Here is a 21,939-nt window from a genome sequence, read left to right as displayed (position 1 = left end):
AAGTCATGTAGATGAGTTATTCCTAGCACATGTATTTTAAGGTTTTTTTATACTCAGATTTTTTTTTTCTTCATTTCAATTCCAAATATCTGGTTTTCCTTAATCATTCATACCCTTATTAAGGACCTTGCCAATGTCCATTTAAAGCAAATGATGGCTTCTTGAATGGGTCAGACAATCCAGAAAGCTACGACTTTTTCCTCTAGTAAAATCTATAATGAGAACTGTGTGAAGAACGTGTTTTTGTTTAATGCTTGAACTGAAAAACTAAGAAAAAAATTAGTATAGAATGAGTCTTAAAACTTTCATTTTTCTCAAAAGAATGACAACAAGCACAAAAACACAATAAATGTTTTATTGCAGTACTTTTCTCCTTTGAAAAATTATCATTTATGTAGCTGAACTAATAATAATAATAAACTAACTAACTAATACATGCAAACTGTAACTCTTTTATTTTCCCTTTCTGTATTTGATCTTTTTTTTCCTTCTGACAAAGTACTCTGCTAAACACAGCTGTTACTTCTGGATGTGGAGTAACCTGACACTGCTTTTTTAGCAATAAATGGTATCCTTCTCTCTAAAATTATTCTTTTATATCCAAAGAGATAAAGAGATCTAACCTTTTACTCTCTTATAGAGCAAAACTAAGTATTTGCTCATGGTAGGGCATGGGAATTAGCCACAGGATTTGACTTGTAGCCATGGAAAACATAACCATGGCACAGAGGTAACATATCAAATGTTAAGGGCAAAATTATTTAAAGTTTGTTTCTTCACTGACTATGTCACCACAACATTTCAGATCTTCCTGGAAACACAGGAAATCCCAGAACAGCCTTGTGGAGAGGTATTTTGGTCCACAGCAAGGAGCCTGGGGTGCACCCTGAGTCTAACCTCACCTCAGATGAGGTTCAGACTAAGGGATTCAAAGTTAGTGGAAGCAGCCCTTGGCTCTTCCCTTTGCATCAGGAAAGCTTCAGCCAAACCCCTGGCTTTCCAAATCAACTTTTCATGACCTACAAACTAATCCCAACCTTTGCACTGGACTCAGTACAACTGGCAAATTTATATTGTAAGCCTCATTAAGCCTCCTTCGGTCTCATAAATCCTATATTACCCAAGAACTGGCTATGCAGAAAGCACTCAGGGTCACACGAGACTAAGAGTGTGGCATTTAAATAACTCACACTAGTTAGATGTTTCCTCCACATAACTGGAAGCCTTCATTGAAATAAAATGCAGCTTTTTGGGCATTACAATAGAACCCGGCTCTAAACCTAACCTTGGCTGCAAATAAGGCATATTCCTCAGGATGAAAATTTACTGTGAGTAAAACAAGCTGAATGCAAACTCTCTATTTTCCTTCACTCCTATGCCAAAGTTCAGCAGTAAGGTTCTGGAATGCATCTTTCAAATCCTGTAAAAATAACTTATATTAATAATACAGAGAATGAAAAAGGCATAAAGCACATCAAGAGGCTAGACCTTTAAGTATTCTGAGAGATATCAATACTCTCCATCACAGGACTTGCAAATTTGAAAGTAACTGTAGCTCTGTAGTCACCAGTTTCACAGATCTAAGGGCAGGAATACGTACCAAGAAAAGAATTCAGAATAAGGCAGCCAAATTTACGGAGAGCAGCATACGGCTTTTCTCTATAGGATGAACAAAATTTAACCCTAGCTATCATTCTGCAGTAAATCATTTAATATTCACAATCCTATTATCTTCTTATATGCTCTTATTGCTAAACAAAAAGTAGCAATACTTTTATTAAAAGCCCAAACTGTACAAATCTTGAACATATCTGGCCTGAACCAACTCTACAACTCTGATACTTTTTTTACTTAAAAAAAATCTCCAATGAATAAATTTAAATTTTAAATTTCTAATACCTGCCTCCATGTTCTTCCAAATCACTTCTGCACCTGCCACCGACTCCCAGCCTTGGCAGTGTACTCTGCTCAGACTAAAGGTGACCCCCAAATTCATTCAGCTACCCAGCTGTGAGAGTGAACCCAGTGTTATTCTCACACACGGTGAAATTGGGAGTACCTTACTCAGAGACAACAATACCAAATTTCCACCTCTTTTCCACTTAAAGAACTAGGTGTTAATTGCAGAAATTGTCTATAACTTTGTCTCCACTTCCCCATTTCACAGAGTTCAATCTGTCCCTATAACCCACTGCCTCCTTTCCTCTCCTCTGGAAGAGCCAAAATTTGACCTCCCCCTGGATCTCCAGGCTCAATTTGAGCACATCTCCAAGTCTTGTCTGGGGAATTCACAACACTCACACTTAAAAATTATACACAGAAGGAGGTCTGGAAAACACTCTTTCTTTTTGGTTTGCCTTCCCTTTCTTCACGAACATGGACATCTCACCTAAAATATATGATTTCATAGATTTTAGTCTCATTCATCCCCTGTACAATGGGCAGTAATTCCCATTCCCAGCACTAGATGTGGACTGGGCATCTACTGGCCCCAGCTGCACCATAGCCAAGAGGAACTGGTAAAAACCCCCTGTACAAAAGAAAATAAATCAATACACAGTAATGTTCTGCACTGGAGTTCACAAATCTTAACCCTCAGACTGTTTCTAAATCCATAACTCAGTCAGTCTCCAGAAGACAGAAGGCAGATTTTGGTCTGAGCTGAAATTCTTTACCAGAAACATGTTTGGAAAGAGGAGACAGCACCACCTGTGTTGGTGGGTAAGACTGATCCTTAGCTAACACTTGACACAATTCTGGACAGCCTCAGAATGAGCCACCAGTGTCTCCACTCACCTTACAGCCACAGTGCACATTTTCATGTGATATTGTAGATAAATAAAATTAGCTTCTAAAAAAAATTAAAGGAAGATTAAACATTTTGAAAGATGTAAATAAAAAATATATGTATTATTGCCATTTTATTTTTTATTCTTAGAAGATTCTTCTAACAATTTTTTTTTGTTAGAAACTTCTGTAAAGGAATGGGGTTGCTCTGTACACCCCTTCAAAATCCTCAGCAAAAGGAAGAGCAAGGGAAACCTTGCTCCATCATGCAGTAAACAAGTACCCACTTACCAACAGCTCCAGAAACATTTTTTTATGCACAGCAACAAGAATCCAGAGCAGCTCCACTGAGACTGATGGATATGACCCTTCTCTCACTTACATAAGTGATGTTTTATTAACTACAGAGGAATAAAACCTGAGATGACAGCCAGACTATCACATAAGTTTTTATCTGCAGCCGTCACTCCTCTCCATCTTAGGTCTAATGAAAAGATCATTAACATTTGGGGAATCCTTTGCACTGCATTTCCAAAAGACATAAGGCCATTTCTCCAGCGCACAAATGCCAATCCCATGGCACAGGAGCAGATAAGCTGCAACAGAAGTAATGAGACAACACCCCAAATTAAAGAATCTTTGAGAAGTTCAATTTAGAAGGGGCCTTAAAGTCTTTCAGTTCCAAATTTCCTGCCGTGGACAGGGGCACCTTCAGCTAGACCAGTTTGCTCCAAGCCCCATCCAACCTGCTCCTGAGTATCCTGCAACACTCCACACTTCACCATTTTATTCCAGTAACTCTGGAGCCGGGAAGCAGCGTGGGAAATTTGTCCTGTCATTTACAATCTTTGAAGTGCAAACTTCAGGCTCACACAGAATAGAGAGCAGAAGTGATGTCTGTGTTTTCAGGTGTGCAAAGCTGCAGACTTCAAAGGTTCCGCACTAGTCTGTGAAGCCTCTTAAAGATTGTTACCTGAGTTTATCAAAAGCTGGCAGAAAACACATCCATACATCCAGATAAATACATTCTTTGATCTGAGTGATAAAAACAACTGTTTTTCTTCATGTAAACTCCTTTTTTGTAAATGTTTATGAACTGTGGGAAATTATGTCTCTGCCAGAATTTAAAATAGAGTGATTCAATGGGTTTGCCTTACACTTTCCATTCATTATGCTCACAAACATTGCAGGAATCCCAATGGAGTTTTCAAAGAAGGTTCATGATGTTGTAGTTGCCAGGGAAACACATGATAAATTGTTATCTGAAAAAGAAAATTGCCATTAACTTTCTATTAAGGAGCAAGCGATGTGAACTATATGGAGAAATGCCTTTACGGTTTCCATATTAAAATGCTGAGGGTTTTGTCCCAAGATTAACCAAATAATGGCCATGCTCTGACATTTTAATCCACTGTGAACAGCACCTAGTACTTTACAGTCTGTGGTTTACCGTGCATTCCTAAAGACAGTTCAGTATTCAGCTGGATCAGCCCAGGAACAGCAAACACCATTTGCAGTTAAATTATTTACAAGCAAAGGTTTGCTAAGCTAAGCTAGAAAAAAAAAAGCTATGTATTTCACACCAAATTGAAGGAGTTTTCCCCCAAGGCTTGTACAGGATATCCAACCCCAGATGAAGACCTTAAAGGTTTAACAACAAGGTAATTTTGCATAAAATATACGAGGTTTCTCAGTGTATGTTAACATCAGTCATTTGGTCTTGGAGCACAGGTGCTGCAGATCACAAATCACTGCAGAGCACTGATGGAGTCATGGATGCTCCAACCCTTTGTTGCCCTTTGTACTCCCTAGCATGAGAAAACCTCATGGCACCACCTAAGCAGCCATAGAGAAAAACAGAAAAACTTCCTTGTTCAAAGCCCTCTTCAAGCTCTTGCAGACTGGGTGGGCAGCTGAAGCAGGAATCGTCACCCTTAATCAGTGTCCCTCTGAAGGAGCTAATGTTCCTACCATTTTTGGTCACTCCCCAGTCTTTGAGACTGACCCCAAGACTGCCTCCAACCTTACTGCAGCATGAACAGACTGCCTAATATCACCTTCAGTAGAAGCTAAATTAAATCTGCCTTCTTCCACACTAAAATGTCCTGAGGGACATTTCCTTCCCTGTCTCTCTTTCACCCCCAGCAGTTATAGTATCTCAGCCTGGTAGAAGGTAGGCCTCAACAAAGACCAGTAATTTCTCTGGCAGCTCCAAACTGATTCACATTTAGCTGCCCATGTCTGTCGCACTCAAGCCTTACAGAGTAAGACCCTGAATCACTATAGTGAGTTAAAAAGATTTAATCTTATTTAAGAGGTAACCTCTGAACTGATGAGAGACATTCAGTAGCTGACTTACCCAAGTTCTCACTGTGAATTATTAATAAAGCAGAGATATTGTCCAGTTCCTTGCTGTGTTATTCCCACCTTGCTACTCTATGGATTAAAGAAGGCATTCATTTCATTGGAACTTGTGTTAGGATGCCTAAGCTTTGCACCACAGGAGAGCATCTTTAGAAATACTTCTGACAAGTAGAGGCAGTGTTATGGGATGTAGGAGTTAATTTTTCCCTCCTGATGAGATGGAGCAGTGACTGATTCTGAAAATGAACACAGGCAGCTCATGGTCAGTGTGGAGGAGAAAGATGGGGAAACATCAAAGTGAAACTCAGGAAGATGCTGACACAGCAAGGCAGGTATGACCAGCAGGACAGATCCTGTGCTAAAGGAGAAGTGATATTACAGGACAAGAGGACACAGCAATTCTTCATGGAAAGGGCTGTTAAACATTGGAGTCCCCACCCCTGGAGGTGCCCAAGGAAAAACAGGACGTGATACTCTGATCTAGGTGACAAGGTGGAGATTGGTCAAAGTTTAAACTTTATGATCTTGGAAGTTTCTTCCAACCTATGATTCAAAGAAAGAATCTGCAAGGTTTAGACACAGCCTGAAAATGAGGCTCTAGACCAAACTTAAAGAGCACCATGAGCTGAGGGTGGATGACAGCAGACAGAAACAGGAGAAAGGTAGGAAAGGGAAGGTACAGTGAGCCCAGGAGCATTACTGGCAAGGCTTTTCCTTCACACATCTGCAGGTCCATTCCTGCTCCAGATCAGACACTATATCTCACACTTTCCTGTCCCCTCTCTTGTAAGAAAAGGCTGATCGTGGTGATGGTCACATCTCTAAGGGCATAATGCTCCAGGGAAGGGAGGGATATTGGGTTCTCTGTGAAGGCAGAACACACATCCAACCCTTAGAAGGCAGAACACACGACCTTCCTAGCTGTCAGGTCACTTGTCTGGTTTCTCATAATATCCAGAGGCACAACTCTAATTGAATGTTTGACATCACACAGCTTCACACCACAGACTTAGCTCTCACTGGAAATCAGTGTCAGTAGTATGCAAAATAATGGAACAAAAGTCTCATTTTAGTCTGTTGACCTGTTTTCTTTTTCCTTGCCTTATTTTTACTTTTACTGCTCTGCTTCTTAAATCCATTCCTAAAAGAAGCAAACTCTTTTTGTTCCATTTGCCAAAGATTAAAAAAAAAAAAAAAAAGAGCAAGAGAGACTCACAAACACAAAAAGCCAAAAAGAAAAAGAGGAGAGGTATGTGTTATTGGATAAGTGTTTAATTTATGGAACTTGGCCGGCAGAACAAGAGTTTGAATTGTACTTCAATAAGTGGAACTCTTAGAATAAATGTGGCTTGTAAAATTATTTTACAGTCCACTTTGCTTAACAGCCAACACCTCATGGAAACCTTTGAAAAACATTCTGTTTAGAAGCAACAGTTTTTATATTTAATATTTTCTCTATTTGTTTTCCCCTCTGGTTTTAAAACTGGAACCATATGCAGGAAAACAGGGGTTTTGTGTCTTAAAATATCTACCTGACCTGACTACTTTTATTATTAAAAAACAGAGAGCATTTTGAAAATTCTTCACGTATGAGGCACTCAGTTCAAACATGAAGGTTACTTGTTTGATATCTCAGTGAGCTACAGATTTCCTGAATAACCTTAGGACAGTCGTTTAGCTGAGACTCATCACGCCTCTCCCTGCACACGTGGTGCAGCTGTGTGCATCTGAGCTGTCTGTCTTTCCCATTATAGACAGAAAATGTGACAGCATTTGGGACATGATTCATCTATGTGGGATGGGAGAGGATGAATCATGCTCTAGATGCATATATTGACCAGCCCTCACTGGAAGTCAAGGCAAGATGCTCAGGTACAGACATTGCACTGCACACACCAAACCTCATAGGTCCCATCTCAGTCTCTCTGTGCCACTGCAAGGATGAGGTAGACACTTCAGGAAGTCAATCCATCCCAAAGATGATGTCCCACACCTGGGTGATCTCCCTGGAGAAGATACTGAACATTCCATGTTAGCCATGGAGAGGCAACATAATGATAAGCCTTTCAATGGTAATAGGGAGTCCAGAGGACTAGAACTAGAGTTAGATAATGTATTAAAATAAATTCTTCCCTGGGAGGGTGATGAGACCCTGGCACAGGCTGCCCACAGAAGCTGTGGCTGCCCAATCCCTGGAGGTGTCCAATGCCTGGAAGGTGTCCCTGCCCATGGCAGGGGGTGGGACAGGATGGGCTTTAATGTCCCTTTCAACACAAACCACTTTACAAGTCCATTAATCCCTTTCTAGCAACACCATTCAGGAGATCTGTGGTAAGGAAGCCAAAGCCTCCTCCTTCACAGTTACACACATGTGCATGTGTGTGTGTGTGTGTGTGTGTGTGTGTGTGTGTGTGTGTGTGTGTGTGTGACTGTGGCTGTACAGACAGTCCAAACACAAATGGTGCCAGCAAAGCCTCTACAACAGACACCAATAAAATCCATTAAATAAACTCTGTGCCTCCACTGGCAGAATGGGAGATACTGCTGCAGCAGAGGGGGAAAGAAGAAGTAGTAAACTTTTGCCTTGGAGAGAAGTATCACATTACACAGTACAGACACTGGGAAAGGAAGACACAGAAAGACTCCAAGACCACACTGTAAAAGCCAATTATCTATATAAGGATGTAAGAATCATATTTAGCCCCATTAAACTACCCCAACTGCTAATTGTTGTAGTTGTGCTTGTAAAAATATGATAGAACTGCTGTGGGATGTAGCTTCATTCAATGACTGTGATAGGAAAAAGGTCACCTGAGCACCTTGTTTTCCTTTTGGGTGGTTTTTTTTTTTTCTTGGTTGGTTATTTATTTGGTTTTTTGTTCTTTTTTTCTTATTTTAAAGGTCTCAGAAACTGTGCTGCATGCATCTTCAGCAACTGTTCTGAAATGCTCTGATTTTTTCATTTGCTTTCAACATCACAGGTTGATCTCTGGTAGAGCCTCATTTGGCAAAGTCATTATGACTCAGCCAAGCATTCTGTCAGCATCCCAAAGTTTTCCCCTCTAGCTGTACATGGTATTTCTTCTCTATTCTTTTATGGCTTCTTATGAGAGAAATGTGCTTTTGCAAACTGTTTCTTTTCAAGGCCCTTGTGAGGCCACATCCCTTAGTCAATGCATTTCTGATGCCTGTGGTTTCAGCACAGAAGTGGAAAGATAATTTATCCAGGCTTGGCTTCAGGTACCTTAACACATGGCCAAGCTCCCAACACAAACAGCAGCCCTGTAGAACATTTGGCTCAAGCATTACTCTTCACCCATCACGCTGGTCATGCACCGTCTCACTGTTATGAACAAAAAATTGGTGGATTATTTTTTTTTTAAATTTGCATGAGGCCATCAGATCATTGAAAGCTTTGTGATATTGGTATGCTGGGAACATTTTCTTTAGCAGCACAAGCCAAAGAGAAACCCAGAGCTTGATGTAGAAGGCTTTAAAAATACACATCTCTGTGCTGTCAGCACCCTGTGCTTCAAAAGCAGGCTGCAGCAGCTGTCTGCTGGGGGATGAGCAGGCACAGGTAGGTCTGGAGGCGAGTCCCAACCACCTGGCACTACCCTGCAGTCTGGAAAATGTTCTTAACAAGAAGGACTGCTCATTACTACACTGATGAATTGGTGTTTGCTAACAAAAGTCCCTTTCTCAAGGAATTCCTCATCAGCCCTAGGTGTGCCATAAGTGATCCAGGTTCTCATTAGCCTTAATTAGATAATTGTTTGAATGATTTCTCTGTTATTCATGCAGCCTGTACCACTGAGCTCCAGCCCATCGGCAGACTTACAGGTGTTCCCTGCAAAGGAATGATTTTTTTTTTCCCCAGGGTCAAATGATCCTATAGGGATCACTGTGCCCATCACAACCCTCCAGGGTCTTATCCAGCTGTTCCAGCCTCTTGGGCTGTTCTTACATAAAGCCCCACAATTCACCACTGCAGCACTGCAGAGGCTTTCAGCACACCCAAATTTTTTTTTTTTTTTTTTTTTTTTTTTTTTTCACTACTTCTTTCCCCCCAAATCTGGTAACTACTCAGCCTTCTCCTCCATCCATTTCCCAAGTTGCTCTGCCATCTGAAGAGGGTGAGTGTGCTCCATTCAACATGAGACTTAGCTCCCTTCCATAAGAAGAAAGCAAGCAGGAATCATAAAAATGGGTGAGTTTTGGGGTGGTTTTCTTAGCATAAGAACTTAAATGTTCCTGACCTGATGTAGATTACAGGCCTGTTGCAGATGGTTCAGTGATTTAAAAGTACTAGCATGAGACTACAGATCCCATTTCCAAAATCTTCAAGGTTGACCTTGGCAAAGTCTCTTAGGCTGGAGCTTTTCTTGCCTGCAAACAGACCTCCAAAAGCTCAGTCACCAGGCTCCCTAGTCAGCCAGTGGAAAAAGAGAGGCAGAACACCCTTGGTTTTTTTTTTCCTTTTCCACAACTCAGCTAAGTATTTTAGGAAAAAGAGATCCCAACCATTCTCCCTACAGAGGGGAATTGACTGCAAAGGGGTCTCATATGGTGACATTGCCCTTAACAGCTAAATTATGTGAGCAAGACAAGACAAGAATTTTAAAAATACACACATCCCACATCTCCATTTCAGAGGGAATTGAGCTCTGCAGCCTTGTAAGGAGCTCTGAAATCATGTTTCTCCTTTGTAAAAACCCCAAGTAATTTTTCCTGGTGGGGTTTGAAGTGAGCATAAGCTTTTAATGTGCTGTTATGACCTAGACACAGCCCTTTGGCATTTATTCTCCCTGCTGGTAAAAGATGTACTGCACAGTTCATGGTCACAGCAAAGGCACCACTCACCTTTCTTTACTGATGCATCCCTAAAACTTCAAGACTGTAAGACATGTTCCTGTCTCCTTTACATGGATCCAGAGCAGCTCTCTGAGCCCACCTCAGCTCTTGAAATCTTTTGGAAAACACTTCAGGGAGAACATGAGCAAATAAACAAAGCAGACAAAATGGAATAGGATCACAGAAGCATAGAATATTTTAAGTTGGAAAAGTGCTCTAGCATCATCAAATCCAACAATAACCCAGCACTGCCAAGGCCACCACTAATGCATGTCCCCACATGCCATGTTCACACAGCTTTTGATCACTTTCAGGGATGGTGATTCCACCACTGCCCTGTGTGTTGTTCCAGTGTTCGCTAGAGAATTATCTCTGTTAGCAGACCAATAGCTAAATATGGCTGTGAACCTCTGTAGGGAAAGCAACCTCAGTGACAGCCAGTGCTGGCCTGGAATTGCTCTGGAATCTCTTCTCTGCTTGTGCTGTTGACCCTTTGTCCCTCCCAAAAATTATTGGGTGCCTCACTGGAGCACCCAGTTTGAGCTGTCTATGGGAACATCAGGAACTTTCTGTTGGCAGCTGTGGGCTCAGATGCCCTGACTTTCACCTGAAAGCACCCAGAGCTACACCCAAGGAAATTATGCATTTTACAAACCCCCAGTGCTCATGGGATATAACCAGGAACAAATATCTGGTTTTCCAGTAGGATTTGGTCTCTTCCTAATTCAGAGGGATGTAAATTCCCAATATCTAATCACTGCAAATTCCCTCAGCCTAGAGGACACATGGGAGGAGAAGGGGAACTCCAGCTCTGTGTTTCCTAAATCAAAGTCTTCCTGGCTAGCCACAAGGAATAGCCAAAAATGGCAGCCACCAAGCGTGCCTTAAACTGAAACCAGGAACAGGACTCAGCTTCTGGACAGAATGAGATTACAGATCAGAAAACACAGCGGGATAATAAAACCACCCCCTCTCTCTTCTTTTGCTCCTTGTTTGTTCCTGCACTGAGCACAGCTTTGCAGAACCTCAAAACCTCCGTCTTATCAACCCCATGAAACACCCCTTGGCAAAGGCTGGAGCCCCTCTGCTCTGAAGCCAGCCTGGCAGAGCTGGGGCTGTTCACCTGCACAAGAGAAGGCTCCAGGGAGAGCTCAGAGCCCCTGCCAGGGCCTGAAGGGGCTCCAGAAGAGCTGCAGAGGGACTGGGGACAAGGCAGGGAGGGAAAGACAAGGGGGAATGATTTTAAACTAAAACAGGGGAGCCTTAATTTAGATGTAAGGAAGAAAAGTCTTGACTGTGAGACTATGGCACAGGGTGCCCAGAGCAGCTGTGTCTGCCCCTGGATCCCTGGCAATGCCCAAGGCCAGTTTGGAGAGGGCTTGGAGCCACCAGGGCCAGTGGAAGGTGTCCCTGCCCGTGGCAGGGGGTGGAATAGGATGGGCTTTTAGATTCCTTCCCATCCCAATTATCAAGGTTTGCAGGCATCTATTCCTAGCACAACCACTGGGGGTTTGTTTGGTTGGTTGGTTGGTTTGGTTTGGTTTGGTTTGGTTTGGTTTGGTTTGGTTTGGTTTGGTTTGGTTTGGTGGGGGTTTTTTTGTTTGTTTGTTTGTTTGTTTGTGTTTTTGGTTTTTTGTTTGTGTTTTTTTGGGGTTTGGTTTGGTTTGGTTTGGTTTGGGTTGGGTTGGGTTGGGTTGGGTTTTGTATTGGTTTAGTTTTTTTGTGGGATTTTTGCCCATTTAATACCTTCTATAATCCTCCCCCGGTTAGGCTCAAACAAACCGAGCGATGCTCAGGCTTTGTTAATAGGGTCCCACACAACAGCCTCTCTTGCCGGCGCAGCCCTCGCCAGGCTGATGCCGATGGCGAAGGTCACCCCAAACCTGCCGTGGGGAAGAGCTGCCGGCAGAGAGAGCCAGAGCACTGGGAACAGGCACCGCGCAGGGCGTGTGCAGGGCTGCGCTCCGCAACGCGCTGCCAAGGGCAGAGGGAAAGCAGCTTCTGTTGCTCAAGGACTTTCTTCTGAGGACATTTAAAGCCACAGGTATTTTTGCTATCTTCCTGTCAGTGCTCCTCTCTGCAAAGCAGCTTTTCCTGCAGCCAAGCATCCCTCCCTGAGGCTGCTGCAGGCTGCCACGCTGACAGCCAGCCTCTCTGAGCCACCCACAAACAGGTTCCCACCGGAAGATGGTGCCCATATTCCACAAAACAGGGTGCACAAAACTGCACAGTCTGCTTTGGGGCAACACCTAGAAGAAACTCAGCCACCCTATATCAAAATCACCAGAGCAAATCCCACAGCTGATGCCAGGCTCCCTCAGACAGCAGAGAGTGCAATTTTGAGGGTGTAACCTGCAGTGTAGCTCACCATGCTGCAGTGCAGTGTATTTGTGTATTTTTCCCTCTAATGTTCATATGGTAACAGACTTTTTAATGAGCAAAGCCCCACAGCTGTAATTGGAAAATTAATAAACCCCTACTCCTGATGAATATTCACCTGCTGACTAAAGAGCACACAGCCCTGAGCCAATGCTCCTGTCCTTGTCAAAACCCACATGTGGATGCTGATTTCTGTGCAGTGTTTTGATGCTACCCCAGCTTGCTCCTGCTGGTCTATCAAAGGCAGATGTGGAACGAGGAGCATCATAGATTCCTGGTGATATATAAAAGCACCAACTCACATCATCAAAAAGGACACACACTCCAGCCTCTCCTCTTGTATTTTCGCATCCCCTCCTCTCTGCTGCTGTCCTGGCAATTTGCACTGCTTGCCTCCAGCTCATTGCTGGACAAAGTTCAGCAGGCTCCCTTCTCAGCACCTGCCACTCACTTGTAGCTGCACACAGCCAGGCATGGTCAGCACACATGTGCTAATCAGTTTTTTGGTTGATGTCATGTCTCATATCCAACCAGCAGCTTGTCACAGGCTGCATCAGGAGCTGGAGTGAGGGTGGGATGCTGCAAGGCACCCATGCCATGTCTCTCTTTCTCCCTGCAGCTCTGTGTCTGTGCCACAGCCCCATGACAGCAGCAGGGCACTGCCTGGTCCCCACCCCTGAGAGGAGACACCACTGCAGCACGCACCATTCCCAGCTATGGATCCAGTAGATCCTTTCTCAATAAACACCCCATCTTTGATAAAAGATATCACCACTAGGTTCTGGAGGTTGTCAGAGCCCAACCCAAAAGGTTTTTCTAAGGTTTTTCTGTCTCTGTGATTTACAGTTACCCTTTACCATCACCAAAAGAGGATGGAGCTCAGCGAGATCGTTGTGACTGAACATTCCAACAAGAGGGAGCTGTACAAGGAGATGCCAAGAGCCCAGGACCCGCTGTGGAGAAATGGAAACTGGATCCACCATAGTTTTGGGTATCTCACAGGAGAAATGAAGGAATATGGAGAGTGGATGAAAAGTAAGCAGAAGGATGTTTTTGGGAAAATCCATATTTCCATCAGTACTTCCAGTGAAGTGTGTTTCACCCCCTGAGGCAGAGCAGGAGCAGCATGGTCCAAGCTTATTGCAAACTCTGGCCTTTTTAATTATCTCACTCTCAGGAAGACAATCTCACTGCATCCTGTGGCCATCACTATGGCAGCAGGCAAAATTCGCCACAGTCCTAAGATGTCTTGCACATTCAATCAGTTACATGTCATTAGCATCACGTCTCACAGAGCAGCACCCAGAATCACATGGCAGTGCTGGGGGTTGATTCTCCTTTGTAACTTGTATCAGCCACTGTCTCTCATCCATCTGTGGGCTGATGATGGGGAACTGCATCCTGCTAGGGGCGGAGGCTCTTGAGTTCCCAGTCTTGGGGGAGCAATAGCACTGAGAGGGTGTTACAATGCCACAAGATAGAAGCCAGGACTGATCTCAAAGGTTCACTCTCCAGACAGGAGCAATGCATGAGCAGACAGTCTAAGCTACCCATAATTACTGGGGATGAGGGTTTGAGAGGTTGTGTAAGACTGTGCATCCTCTGCCAAGGCTAGGGCTGTTAGTAGTACACCTCCACCAGTGGGAGAGAAAAAGGAGGCATCCATTTACAACCAGATCAGTGTGATCCCCAGACACAGGGGAATATCTCCTCCTGCTTCTCTTTACTCCAATGATCCATGCTTTGTCAACAGCTTTTCTTACTCAGTGTTCTGGAAAGCTTTGGCCGCTGTTCTCTGATTATATTTGAATTTTTACAGCTAATACTGGTGTCTGAAACTAAGTGTATTGCTGATACCTGTTGCATAGCTCAACACCAAATGCTAATTAAAATTAGTTCAGACAAGCCTGGTTATTTTCCCCTAAGGAGCCCCTTCCTCCTCCTCCTCCTCCTTGTTCCACCTCTTTAACCTGCCTGGAAGGAATTCTTAAGAATAAGTCATTGCCCATATTCAGAAAATACCCTGGTGCCTTAAACTGCATCTAATGAACACCCAAATTAAGATTATTAATTTCAAATCTTGAAGATTTGCTGCATATGCATATTGTAAGAACATCTGAACATCTTGTACATGGAAGCAGCTCTCTTTTCCCATCCAGCCTCCTTGCATCATCCTATAATAACACACAGCAGTTCAGAAATTGTTGCAATTTTCCCAGAAAAAAAACTCAAGCAAATTTGCAGTAGGAGAACAAGTAGCAATACGTTATTGCAGTGCCTTCATTCCACCTTCCCCCTGCACTCACCTGAGGTATCTGTGCTTGGTGCCTGTTTACTCTGTCCAGGTTCAATAACCTTCTCCAAAGAGCAATAACTCTTTGTCCTCTGGAAATGTTTCTTTGCCCTGAGTACTGTCCAAGCTATAATTACTGCTTTCTAATTTAGGTTCTTTAGCTCTCAAATGCTTTTTAGAAACCTTTGACCCCCATTTCCTATATATACCATACCTCCATGTTCAGGGTTGTTGATTTTCTTCCTAAAACAGAAAAATCACTTCCTTTTCATATTTCCCTATATACTTAGACAACACTTTCAGAGTCCTCCTCCGCATTTGAATTATACACCAAAAAGTGTCTATCTCTTTTTGAATCTAAAATGATCTACCACACAAATAATCCTTTGACTATTCTCTGACCACCATAAATAAATCACTTGTTTGTCTGCCCCTCCCTCAATTTTATAGCAGTGCCCAGGACATCTCTATTAGTTCCCAAGGGCCAGATGCACAATATGCAGAGACAACAATCAGAGACATGTTTTACAGAACTGTTAATATTTCACCTCTGTTCTGTGCCCAGAAAGGGTCTGCAGAGATTGTGCTTTGCTAAAATCATGCCTTTTCAACAGTGTTTTCCCTTGGTCTCCTCCAGACAAGCCCTTCATGGTTCAGCTGGTGGACTGGATTTTGCGAGGGACCTCTCAAGTGATGTTTGTCAACAACCCTCTCAGCGGGCTGATCATTTTAGTGGGGCTTTTCCTCCAGAGCCCCTGGTGGATGCTCACAGGCTGCACTGGAACCACTGTGTCCACGTTAACTGCACTGGCCCTCAGCCAGGACAGGTAGGTGGCACCTCAGGTCCTCGTGCACTTAATAAAAATTGATGGTTGTGATATCAGTTGAAGCTCACTGATGGGTCAGTTCGCCTTGTTAGAGACAGAACACTCAGATGAGGACAGAGCTGTGGCCCAAGAAGAGCTGGCCTGTCCCTGTGGCTGTCTATCTTCCTGAAAATACAGAGTTCTTTCTCCCTGACAGCCATCCTCACAACCATGTAGGTCCTTTGAGTCACAAGTATCCCCCTCCATCATCCAGCAGTCGCCAGACTTTCCACTTCCACACTCTAGTGCAGTACATCAGTTATCTCACTGCTTTTTCACCCTCTCGCCAGGGGTAGGACACCTACAAATTGCATTTCTGTGGGTCCCAGTGATGGGCTACCTTCAGCAAAGCTTTCTGCCTCACGGTTGTTTCCATCATAGGTCATCCATTGAAGCTGGGCTGCACGGCTACAATGGGATGCTGGTGGGCCTGCTGATGGCCGTCTACTCTGACAAAGAGGATTACTACTGGTGGCTTCTGCCCCCTGTGGCAGTGATTTCCATGGCCTGGTAAGTGCCACTGCTCCCGATGCCCTCTGAAGGCTGACCTGGAACAGAGACCAGGCAGAGTTAAAGAATAAAGTAGGGATTTATTAAAAGGCCTCCATGGATACACCTTGGGCAGCACAAGAGCCCATCAAGGGCTACACTCAAGATGAACCAAAATGGTCACAAAATGGACAGCCGGTCACGGAGTCTCACACTTTTATAAGTAATGGGCCATTTGCATACTGGTGTTAATTGTCCAAGTCCCATCTTGTTTTTCTCTCTTCAGTCCACTGTTTATGCTCTTGGCCCTGAGATTTGGGTCATTTGTTCTTGGTCCCCAGATAGAGAAGGAATTGTTTTGTCTCCCTGCTCTGTGAAGAGAGCTTATTATCCCCTAATATGAAGCTTAGAAGTACACACTAAAGCAGTACAGAGCCTGAATATAAAAGCTAAAACCTGAGGCATCACTCCTCCTATGGACAATTCCCAAAGGATGGGTCTGGCTGCAAACAGCTTAGGCACATTGAGGCCCCCTCTGCCCTGCACCATGACCCCAGACCTGATGGCACTGGAGGGTTGTGTTCATCACCAGCAGAGCTCGTGGGGGACGTGGGGGTAGGAGCTGAGGGCACAGAAGCACTGATTATAGCACACAGGCAAAGCAGCCCCACCCCAGACCTCTGAAAATGGCCCTCAGCAGCAGGACAGGCACAGGCTTGAGGTCATTCCACCCAACACCACAACGCTTCTTCCTAATCCAGGCCTTGACTCAACCCTGTGCTCATCCTGGGGCTGAATTCTCCTTCTCAGATGTGCAATCAGTCATGAGCAAAATTAATTCCTTCAAGTAGCTCCAAAGGACAGGCCATGTCCATCCAGGATTAAATTTTGCCATTTTTAAATATAGATCTGAACAGCATTACAGAATCTGTTTAACAGCCTTAACTGAAATTAATTTAATAGTCACATTTTATCACTGTAAGCAGGAAGATGCAAACCACTATTGGATTTTCACTGCTTTTAAGATCAGATTTATTTTATATTTCATTTCTGTAGTCATTCTCAGCAAAGGTCATTTTATAACAATCTCTCAAAACCCAGGACATATTGCAAGAATATTTCATTTGTCTTATCTGCCAGAATTCCTTGAGGCCTTTTGTTCAAAATTTTCTTCATTGTTTAGTTCACAAGTCTGGAGGGTAGAGCTGAAATATTTTTAAATCAGACATTTCAGTGATTTTTTTAACCAATACTTTGACTTTTAGCTTTAGAAGTCAGCATTTATTTAACTGTTTTCTTTTTTCCTGACAAGATATGTGACAGAAGCTTTGTATTTCAGCACAGAAATTAGGACACCATTTTCACTGAAGTCCTGGGGTTTTTTTTCCCTACAGCTGCAAGCCAGGAAATCTGTAAACTCCTTTGGGAAACAAACTTGTCAAAAAAAAATTAGTCTTCATCTGAGATTACACAGGGAGAACAAAGCATTTTCCCCAATGATAGTATCTGTACAGCAGGACACAAGATGTTGCTTTTGGAATGCCAAATAACTTGGATGGAGTTGTTTTGGTTTTTTTTATAACCAGCTTCTAGGGCTCAAATCCAGTTCCTTGAAAAACTTAAATTCTTTAAATTGATTTTTTTAGGCACTGTAATGGTCATTGCTAGCTGGAGTAGACCATAAGAGCTATTCAGCTCACATATAGCAGACGAGCTCAGCTGGAAGGAGAACACTGGCCATTTGCACAAAGGACTGGTCATTTCTTCTCTTCCTTGAGCTGTCTGGAGCCCATAAAAATCAGATATTACATTACCAACATGCTCCCATAAAGTCCTTCATGTAAGACACACAATTCAAGTGGAAATCAGGGAGTCTGGAAATGTTGTGAGAAAAGCAGATCAAACAAAGATTATATACCAGGTTCTACAGACAAGAACTTTGGGAAAGGCCATGGTATTTCAAAGTTTACATAGTTTTTGTGTTTTGACTCTAAGTTGACTCTCACCCCAAATACTTTTCATGCTAAAAATATTCAATCAAGCTATTTAAAAACAAGTCTCAGTTTTCAGTAAACTGTGCATGATTTCAGATGGTATCTGGGCAGCACAAAATTACATTAGTCAAGGTCTGAGTAAAGTCTGGTACCAACACCTTTCCCAGCTCTGCTACAGTGGTGATTTTGTCTTACACTCTGTTGGGCCTCTTAGTCCCCAGAAATAGTGTCCAACACAGTAAATATTTTATCTTTCTTATGGAAGATTTTCCACTGCCTTTGATCACTTCTTCTGCTTTATTTCTTTTCCAGACCCATCTCCTGATACCCTTCAAACTGTTTAAACAAGAACAAAACAAAGCCTCCTCAAGATAGCAGGTTTTTTAGATCATCTAAAGTTCTCCCCAGTTCTTCACATGACATTCCCAAAATTTTCTTTTCAGCTTTTTGTTCAAATTTTAAACTGATTAAGTCAGATTACCTTTGTCCATGCCCAGATGCCATATTGGATGTATACATGGATGTGACATTGTTTTTTTCAGTAAGATAAACAGCTTTTGACAACTTTTTGTTTGATGCAGATTAAGATATTAAGTATTCACCACCTGGTGTTGCTCCTGGTGTTGCTACAAGGAACTGTATTGGCCTTTATTTGCCAAAATTGTCATTTTGTGACCAAAGAGGTAGGCTGTCTCACCACTATATAATGTGATGAACAAGTAATAATTCTATTTCTTCTCCTGTTCTCAGCCCAGTACTGTCCAGTGCTTTGGGATCCATCTTCAGCAAATGGGACATTCCTGTTTTCACTCTGCCCTTCAACACTGCAGTGACCCTGTACCTGGCAGCCACAGGACACTACAATCCCTTCTTTCCCACAACCCTCATCAAACCTGTAGCTGCCGTGCCCAATATCACCTGGTCTGACATCAGTGTGCCCCTGGTAAGCTTTGTACCAACAGGTTTATGGTATTTCACTGAAAAGGTGAGCATGAAGGTGTTCACCTCTGAGTGGCACTTTTACGTGGGTCAGAATTCACAGAAGTACATGGGTTGGCTCAGTGCCACAGAATCCCCAGGGACAGTCCTGGTTGATTCAGCAGAAAGGCTGGTGGATCCTGACGGAGCAGAGCATCTGAGCCTCTCATTCCCCTCAGTGTGTTGTCCCAAAACTAGTCTGAAATGTACATCCAGCATGCATCTGGATATGACCTCCTCCTGTCCAGGTTAAAAAAACATCAGCAACAATGCCAGTAGCAATATGAAAATTCAGAGGAAAAATCAGGGTTTCAAAGTGACAGAAACTCATTTATACCCAGTCCCCTCATGCCTAGCTCTAGCTCTGGATGGTCACCTTCCCAGAGGAGAACAGAGTAACTGATCCAGAGGGCTGTGGTCAATGGCTCACATCCCAGATGGCCCCTCAGGGGTCCATCTGGGCACCAATGTTATTGAATATCTTCATTAATGACACAGACAGAGGGATCCAGGGCGCCTCAGCGGATTTGCACATGGCACCAAGCTGAGAGGTGCAGCTGGCACACCTGGAGGATGGGATGACATCCAGAGGGACCTGGACAGGCTGGAGAAGTGACCCAAGGGAATCTCAAGAGGTTTAACAAGACCAAGTGCTGGGGCTACACCTGGGCCATGGCAGCCCCCAGGATCAACCCAGGCTGGGGATGAGCAGAGGGAACAGCCCTGGGAGAAGGACCTGGGGGTTCTGTGGGTGAGAGATGGACCCACCCCAGCCTGAACCCCCCTGCCCTGGGCTGATCCCCCAGCGTGGGCAGCAGGGCAGGGGGGATTCTGCCCCTCTGCCCCTGTGCTCAGCTGAGACCCCACCTGGCTCCAACAGCACAAGGACGCGGAGCTGCTGGAGCCAGTCCAGAGGAGGCACCAAGGTGATCAGAGGGATGGAGCACATCTTTTATAAGAAAAGGCTTGGAAAACTGGGTTTATTCAGCCTGGAAAAGAAGAAGGCTTTGGGATGACATAACTAAGGCCTTCCAATACCAGGAGAGATTGTGTAGGAGAGATGGAGGTAAACTACTTAAAAGAGCCTGGAGGGACATTTGAAGCTATTCCCCTGAGGAGAAATGGCTTCAATTTGAAAGAGAATAACTTTAGATTAGATACTGGGAAAATAACTCTCCCCTGTGAGAGTGGAGATGCCCTGGGTGCTCAGAGCACCTGTGGCTGCCCTGGATCCCTGGCAGTGTCCCAGGCCAGGCTGGATGGGGCTTGTAACAACCTGGGATAGTGGAATGTGTCCCTGCCCATGGCAGGGGGTGGAACTAGGTGATCTAAAGTCCCTTCCAATTCAAAACATTCTGGGATTCTATGAGGTGCTCAGAGCCAGGATTTCTTCCTTCCCTTTTCAGCCAATAGCTCTGACAAAACAACTGCTGTGTCCCTCAGGGCACAGAAAGACAATAAATAACAAGCTGTTTTCTGCCATCTGCTGCAGCTCTTACAATCCATCCCAGTTGGGATTGGACAAGTGTACGGTTGTGGAAACCCCTGGACTGGAGGCATTTTCCTTGTGGCTCTGCTCATCTCCTCCCCACTGATTTGTTTACATGCTGCAATTGGATCAGCTGTGGGGATGTTTGCAGGTAAGAAATACTGATCAAGTTATTTTTGCAACCAAGGCATCTTGATCCAAGCCATATTCTGTCCAGTTGCATCAGCTTGGCAGTAGTTGGGACAACACTCTCATTTTTCAAACTGTCTCCAAATTTGAAAGCTCCTAGTAAAGGTCACGCAACACAGTGCAGACAAGAGCAGAAGCAGGTTTTCTTTAAATTTCACATTTTTTTTTAAATTTGTAACTCAGCCAGGTGGTTAGTTCCACCTTACTTAACCCTCTAGCCACTGGATGTGATAAATCCCATGAAGATCATGAGAAAACCTGGAGAAAGTCTTTTAGAACTGATTTCTTGCTGCCACAATTGCTTTAAATGACAACCACAAGCAAAGGTCTGCCTCAGAACTAATCAGCCAAGGAAGAGAAACAGACTTTTCTGGGATGCAGTTTGCTCAGTCCTGCTGTGGATTTCTCAAAATACCAAAATGAATGCCACTAAAAATGTCCTGTCTCTACACTAACCAGAGAGAAACAACATAGAGAGACATGAAGCAGACCCTAGAGGTTAGACAACATTAATGCCACTTAAGAGAACAGTGTTAATAAACACAGATGACAGAATAAGTGTAGTCTGATTCCTTGGAAAAGGCAGTGATCCATCAAGTCCTCTGTTCTCTGAAGCACTTTGTGCAAGATGTAGCTGTCTTACATTCATGTTTTTAAATAAAACTGTCCACAATTTGTATGGCTAAGAACATATGGCAGGTCTTGTAGAGGTGTGATATTCAGTCTAGAAAGGAAAGGACAGGGGAAAGTTTCTGGGGACAAACATAAGGTGATAAAACAGAGACAGATCAGGACAATATAGAAAGAAATGTATTAATATTACAAGTGTCAGGAAAGTGGTTTGTGCACTACATATTGAGCTCTCTTTTTCACTGATACTCCTGAAGCCTGTGAGAAATCCTGCAGAAGTTTCTAAGAGGTCAGATTTAGGTCAGACCCCCAGCTCCCATCCTTGTGAAGAATTTCCACTGCACAGGTGAAGTGACCACCTCTAGTAACTAGACCATATCTCACAAAGATCACTAGGAAAAATTTGAAAACTCTGCTTGCACCCACAAAAGACATGCAGTTGTGCCTCTGATATTAAAAATTAGTATATATACGAGGTTTAAACAGTGTGTGTGAGCACAGTTTTCTGCAAGGAGAATGCCCAGGTGAGAAGGTTTTCCCACAGTGGCTGGATCTTCCACATTGTGTGTGGATATAACACTCTCAGTGAATACACAGTAAGTTTTGTCTGAATTGAACCTTTGAAAC

General features: G+C 43.5%; 1 protein-coding gene across 1 annotated transcript in view; it reads left to right on the top strand.

Annotated features, from left to right (window-relative positions):
* LOC121468089 (urea transporter 2) overlaps nucleotides 1-21,939 on the top strand; it is a 293,033-nt gene that overhangs the window by 266,759 nt on the left and 4,335 nt on the right. The window contains exons 4-8 of the mRNA XM_041711042.2: nucleotides 13,231-13,419; nucleotides 15,315-15,504; nucleotides 15,925-16,053; nucleotides 18,777-18,969; nucleotides 20,497-20,644. Coding sequence (XP_041566976.2) covers nucleotides 13,257-13,419; nucleotides 15,315-15,504; nucleotides 15,925-16,053; nucleotides 18,777-18,969; nucleotides 20,497-20,644 — 823 coding nt within the window. The 5' untranslated portion in view covers nucleotides 13,231-13,256. The remainder of the gene's footprint in view (nucleotides 1-13,230; nucleotides 13,420-15,314; nucleotides 15,505-15,924; nucleotides 16,054-18,776; nucleotides 18,970-20,496; nucleotides 20,645-21,939) is intronic.

The sequence above is a fragment of the Taeniopygia guttata genome, chromosome Z (genome assembly GCF_048771995.1).
Source record: "Taeniopygia guttata chromosome Z, bTaeGut7.mat, whole genome shotgun sequence".
NCBI classification, from domain to species: Eukaryota; Metazoa; Chordata; class Aves; order Passeriformes; family Estrildidae; genus Taeniopygia; species Taeniopygia guttata.
This window is presented reverse-complemented; position numbering and strand designations above follow the sequence as displayed.